General features: G+C 35.9%; 1 protein-coding gene across 1 annotated transcript; it reads right to left on the bottom strand.

Moving 5' to 3' along the window:
• Positions 1–218: 218 nt before the first annotated feature.
• On the bottom strand, positions 219–5,991 carry LOC100371989 (alpha-1,3/1,6-mannosyltransferase ALG2-like). Its single transcript, XM_002740124.4, has 4 exons — positions 5,555–5,991; positions 4,895–5,039; positions 3,553–3,750; positions 219–2,904 (listed from the first exon to the last, which is right to left on the bottom strand). The coding sequence occupies exons 1-4, from the start codon at positions 5,903–5,905 to the stop codon at positions 2,393–2,395; spliced, it is 1,206 nt and encodes a 401-aa protein (XP_002740170.1). The 5' UTR covers positions 5,906–5,991; the 3' UTR covers positions 219–2,392.
• Positions 5,992–6,748: the final 757 nt, after the last annotated feature.

Here is a 6,748-nt window from a genome sequence, read left to right as displayed (position 1 = left end):
ATGATACACAATTAGTTTGAATGATTAGTACCATGAGGTCGAAATGCAGTTGGTTCCATATATTTATTTGAGATATAAAGGTTATTAATATATGGTCATCTGTTATTTTAATCAAATCTCTTGTTCAACATAGTCATGATAACACAGGATTCATCTTCCTAACTGCAACAGTGTTTGAGACACAACGATTATGCATATTAATGAGCCACATGACCATATATGGTTATCTGTTATTTTATTCAAATCTCTTGTTTAACATCATCATAATAACACAGGTTTCATCTTCCTACCTGCAACAGTGCTTGAGATATAACAGTTATGCATACTAATGAGTTCACATGACCATATATGGTAATCTGTTATTTTAATGAAATTGCTTGTTCACTGTTGTCATGATAACACAGGAATCATCTTCCTAACTGCAACAGTGCTTGAGATATAGCAGCTATGCATATTAATGAGGTTAGAAGCCCCCCACCCCATGGGCGCGTAGCCACATGACCTAGCCATATGCCATTCAGGGGAAAGAATGTATCTAAAGAGTAGAATACACATACAAAATATATTCCAATCGGACTAATACAAAACATGTAGTTGCATAATTTCAATTTTCACAAAATGCAAGATGGCGGCCAAACCACGTGACTGATCAAAATAATATTATTTTTCTCATATGAAGCTAAGGCCAGGCATGGTAAATATAAAAACATCTAGTAGATTGGTTGACCCACCTCTGAGAAACAAATGCCCAAACTTTTAATCAATTTTGCTTAAAATCCAAGATGGCGGCGAAAACATGTGACTGATCTGAAATTTTTTTTTAGGTTTCTGAAAGGGTTAGATAGGGACATGCCATGACGCAATATTTGAGATTAACGCTCAAGTGTGGCATGAGTAAAAAACTACTTCCTGTTGAGAAAAAACCCAAAATGGCGGCCAAACCACGTGACCAATCATAACGAATTTCTCAAATCTAAATCTGCTCTATATGTAGAAGCTAAATACTGTATATGAGAACATTTTACTTGGTGGTTCTGAAGAAGAAGATTTTTAAGTGTTTTTTACCATTTTTAGGAAAAACAAAATGGCGGGAAAAGTCACATGACCGCTAAAGTTTTTATTTCTGATATTTATTACACATGAGTTGTACTATACACCATAACAAAATCTAGACGCCTAGACCCTCAGAAAGTGGTCAAACAGCCACTTCCGGTTTTATTTCAATCCAATATGGCTGCCAAACTAATTGGCCAATCAAAATTCTGAAAGCATGTTGCACCAGTTCATATTAGAGACTATCAGTATAGAGCAATTTAAGACTATTTGGTTCAGTGGTTTTCTCAAACGGCTTGACGAAAAAAGTTACGGAAGAAAGAAGAAGAAGAAGAAGTTTAAAGAAGAAAAAACCGAACAATAAGAATAGGGGCCACGCCCTACAGGCTTGGGCCCCTAAATATGTAGACTTGCTGTTTTTAACAAGAATTCAAAAATATCACTTTTCACTAAACATTACAAAAATAATCATCAAAATTAGATAATTGAAAATATTACCATGAAATTAACAAATCTGAAAGAGGTCCACAAGTAGTACCTATATATGTAATATAAAAGCAATCAGACTTGTAGTTTTTAACAAGAAGTTGAAAATATCACTTTTTAACAAAAATTACAAAAATATTCACCAAAATGAGAGAATTGAAGATATCATCATGAAATGAACAAATCTAAGAGAGTTCTACCCAAGGTACATACACACAAAGTATCAAAGCATTCAGGCTTATAGTTTTCAAGAAGTCGCAAAAGTATAACATTGACACGGACGACAACGACGATGGACAATCACTCATATGATAAGCTCCGCTTGACAAAGTCGACAGCGGAGCTAAAAATAGTGAGGGATGTCACAATGTAGGTCCTGTTGTCACAAGTTGGTGTAAAATTAAATTGAAGTTGTCCCAACGTTGGTACCACACATGCACATACACACATACATACAGACAGACAGACAGACCAACTGCAAAGACTCCCATTGTGTGCTTTGCTTCACGGAAGTCAAAAATCAAATTTGGTCAGCTTGTTGACTGCGGATAAGTGAGATCTTCATGAAAAATAAAAATTGTATGTTGCTGCTGCAAGAAACATTTGAAGACGCAAACAAAAATGTTGAGGCCCCTGATCTTGCCTCATTTTCATATTTCTAAAATGTGAAAATTATTTTAAACTAATAAATTTGTTCAACCATAGTAAGTTTTATAGCGAAGCCATTTTTTTTAATATTTTATTTTGCATTGAGACTATGACGCACCAGCGAATAGTCTCGTCTAGTTGTGTCACAGACATTATATACAAAAATAATATTATTACACATTGTTCATGTCTCGTATATTTATAACTAACTCTCACAGTACCGTGTCACAATATTGTGTAATTGATCAGTAAATGCTTGGAAAGAAAACTTGTCTATGACTCTCTGATGACCAGCTTTACCTAACTTGCTACTTAATCCACCATCATCTACAAATCTTTTCATTTTCTCGGCAAATTGTTTAGATTCAGGTGGACAAAGATAGCCTGTAACTTCATTATCTATGCTTTCTAACGGCCCACCACTATTAGCCGCGATCACAGGTCGTTTCATATACATGGCTTCTATTGGCACAATGCCAAAGTGTTCATTACTTGGAGTGTATAACAAGCACGTGCAATTATGAAGCAGAGTCAGCTTCTCTGAATCGCTGAAGGATCGTAAAAACGTCACGTTGTCGTTCAGTTTCAATTTCTCTGTCAACTGTCGCAGTTCTAAATAATGTTCTTTATTCTCCACAACTCTGTCATCGTAACCGCCTGCCATCACTAAATGAACTTCTCCCCATCTATCGTCTGCTAGATTCTTTTTCAAATCTCCTGATATGTGCAAAGAAATGTTGTTTTCAAATTAGAGAACAAATTATTGAAATAAAAGGTAATTATGTTTATATGATCTTCCAGGAAAGGTTTTAAAGAGTGATTTTTGTCACGCTGTGCACATGTACGATACAAATCCTGTATTAACCTTTTCACAACCAGTTTGATCTTTTCATCATGCTTACACAAAATAGTTCTGTTTATAGTCTGCATATTCCTTCAGAAGATTACGACAAAAATAGCCAAATTTTTTTAAAGTAGACCTGAAAATAGACTCAAATTTTGTTGGCTCCAAAATTAGTAAAGATTTGCTAATATATAGCAAAGTGGTGAATTATTTTGGTATCATGTGGGTGACGGGTGTGCAAGAGTTAACACGCCATTACTTTATTTTGGTTGTTTTCTTATATATTCCCTAATCCAATATAATCCAGTTTCGTGTGTTTTTTATTTTGTTATGAACACAAGAATAGATAAATTGCCCCATGTAAGTACCCTCTAAAACTTGTATAAATTATTTCTGATTCCTGTTTTTTTTCAAATAGAACCGGATAATATCAAATTTTGGATATGCTCCTGAAACAATTTCTAGCCTCATAACTGACATGAAAAATTGGTTTCCCAATTCAGGAACAATTTCATTCTTACCAAATGCTTCAATCGCCAATCCAAGGTTTTTCTTTCTCTCGTATCTATTAATAGAGAGGAACAATGTGCGAATGTTCCTTGGGATCAGATCGCCTGCATCACTTACTGGAACATCAAATGCGGAGAAATTCAACGAAGGATATAGTACTTGGGGTTTAATATGAGACAGCGTAGTGAAGGTAGAAGCAAACGTCTCACCTGAAAAATAATTTATAAAACTGAAAGAAGACCACACATAAAGTTGGGACTTTTTTTTTTTGTTTTACAAAAAAATATAATTGTCAATTTAGCTTTTTTTAACGTGATCGCGAAAACTAGCGTGACTGCGAAAGAAATCCCGACTGGACGCATCTGCAAACAAAAAGTCGCGACAGTCTAGACCACACAGTATGCAGCAGATAAATTTAAATATAAATTTTAAAATTATGAACAAAGTTGAAAACATGGCTCTAAAATCGGAAATCAACATGCCAGTAATCAACCACTTGAAAAATACTAACATGTTGGCCAGCTCAAACTCTTGCAAATCTCAGGTAAACAAGACACAACTACTGTATTTGGATTGCATCTAGAGAAATCACTGGAAAAACACCAAGATTAGAACATCCAAATACACACAGAATAAACTCACAGGTACACAGTCGCTAAGTAGTAAACAAAAGACCACATGTTGGTCTGACCCCTGACCCATGTGATCACGCCCTCAAACAGAAAAAGAATATTTAAAAAATTTCATTGGTTCTTGCAAGGCATATAAATTGAGCTATAAGCAGCCATTGGTTGATTAGTGGCATAAGAACATCACAGGTTGCATTAAAAAGATATTGTGAAATAAACAACTCATTTGGATACATGTTTGCTATGTGTCATGTTATAAGGAAATCGACATCAAGTGCACACTGCTGTGATGACTACTGTAGAATACTTTATTTTTGCTTGGAATTTATTTTCGCTATTTTCGCTGAAGGGATAATTCCGTGAAAATAAAATCCAGCGAATATACTTTTTTTCTTATATTTCACATTAAACTCATCAAAAATCAGTGAAAATAAATTCCATATAAAACGCCCAAAAAGCCTTTTCAGTGAAAATTAATTCCAACGAAAATAAATTATTCCACAGTATACCACCATTTTATTGCCTTATGAAAGAAATGGACGAAACTACAATTCTAAAGAGCGGAGCATGAAACCATTGTAAAACCATTGATGGTATGAACTCAGGCAGTACAGGACTGCATCAACCTCTATTGGTCAATACGATACAATCACGTACTTTGTCTTCTCAGAATACCTCAAATTTCATACACTATAGAACACGTTATAGTTTGTTGCTAACTTACCAGTGAATTGGCTATTGACAAGTATGCAGTCTGCCATTCCTGTAGTTTTCTCTTCCAACCAATCTATAGGACCACGATACAGTTTCTTCATGAAACTAATTCTCTTGGTCAGCAGTTGATCCGGAAAATGGCAATAAAATAGAATCTGCAAAAAAAATAATTGGTTATTTCTGTGAACGACGAATTAGGCCGAATTTTGTTATCGGTTGGCTTAATATAACCCCAACGGACCGTATTTTTGTGAAAGATTGGTATTTTTGTCCTGATTTGTAGGAATCTGAAAAACGCGTTTCATAACTTGTCTCTTATTTAGTTTTATGCGTCATTCAAGATGGCGGCCCCCATATAGTAAATATCGTATTTATTTTATTATCACGTGTGCGCCAGATGACTGTGTATTGACAGTCATTATTTATCAGTTGTCTTCCTAACATGTAGATTTTGTTTCTTTTCCTGTGATGGCGCCCTTTGTGTGGGCGTGGTACAAAGTCTAACCACGGTGGACATATACAGAGCATGCGCGACACCAAATAACAAGTACTAGTACACTGAAAACGGCACTGCAACAGTCACCAAACGACTTTGAGAGTATAGATACTGCTGCCTCTTTAAAAAAACTACCAGTAGTATAATAATATTACATGTACTATAATAACTCACCTTTGCCTTGCGAAACTTTAAGATTGGAATACAGGCAGAGATCTGGTCACATATTACGATATCGTAGTGCAATCCACTAAAACACACCAAATATAGAGCAACATACATCATACGAATGTATGCACACAGCGCATAGCACCCACCAAATATACTACGAGGCAACCAATCTCCAACGCACGTCACCGACAGACTTCCATCTTGCGTTTCTTTGAAACAATGACTGGGATCATGGTGGGCGGTGAACAGTTTGACGGAGTGACCTTGAGATTTGAGTGCCAATGCGGCGTCGACGACAAGACGTTCAGCTCCTCCAATCCCCAAATCGGGGTGCACAAAAGCTACGTTCACCATCGCCAGGATTACTAGATGGTGCCACGTCGTAGATTATTTCAACATTCTCGTCAGCGTCCTACAATGCGATGATGAAACATGTCACGTGTTTGCTCAGGGGTCATAGTTCAGTAATTCGTACTTCCGGGTATTTATTTGCTAAAAAATGAGTGATATCAAAGGATATATGAAAAATGTAGTAGAATTCACACTATTTTTTCTCATTAAAGAATTGTTTTAAACCATATCAAACTATAAATGTTATGAAAGCTCATAATTCACACTTATTAAAAATCAATGTTACGTTAGATACAACCTCCATGTGGCCAACTGACTACTCAGTAATTTTTTTTTTTTTCATTCAAATAGTTGAATCTTTGGAATGCGCGAATTTGACAAAAATCGACAAAGATCTGATGAGTGTTTGCTGAGTAGTATTCATTTGATTAATCATTTTGATGTCACTGTAGAATTAATTCAATGATATAGACTACTTTCCATATCAATAAATGAATAGGGGAGTTGCTGCAATATTTTTTAAATGGTCGTGAAATCTTCAGTGACTAATGTTTTGACACCCTGTAAATAATATATGATAGGTAAAAGCATCTGAAGATGTCTTAAAACTATTTCATACTCGACTGTGTGATTTATTAACCATTTTAAAGCGGGGGGGGGGGGGTCGTCACATGCGCATGCGTCAGATGGCCATATCGTGTCATTGTTTACAAACAAGCGTCTACCCATGAGCGTTTTAGCGCGTGTTGTTATCGTCGCTTGGGACTCAATTCCCGCGCGCGCGCAAATGACGACCCTCCCGCTTCAAATACTAGTACACGGGAACGTGCAAATTTGATCATCGCA

This window comes from Saccoglossus kowalevskii, chromosome 9, assembly GCF_978046115.1.
Source record: "Saccoglossus kowalevskii chromosome 9, keSacKowa6.1, whole genome shotgun sequence".
Lineage (NCBI taxonomy): Eukaryota > Metazoa > Hemichordata > Enteropneusta > Harrimaniidae > Saccoglossus > Saccoglossus kowalevskii.
This window is presented reverse-complemented; position numbering and strand designations above follow the sequence as displayed.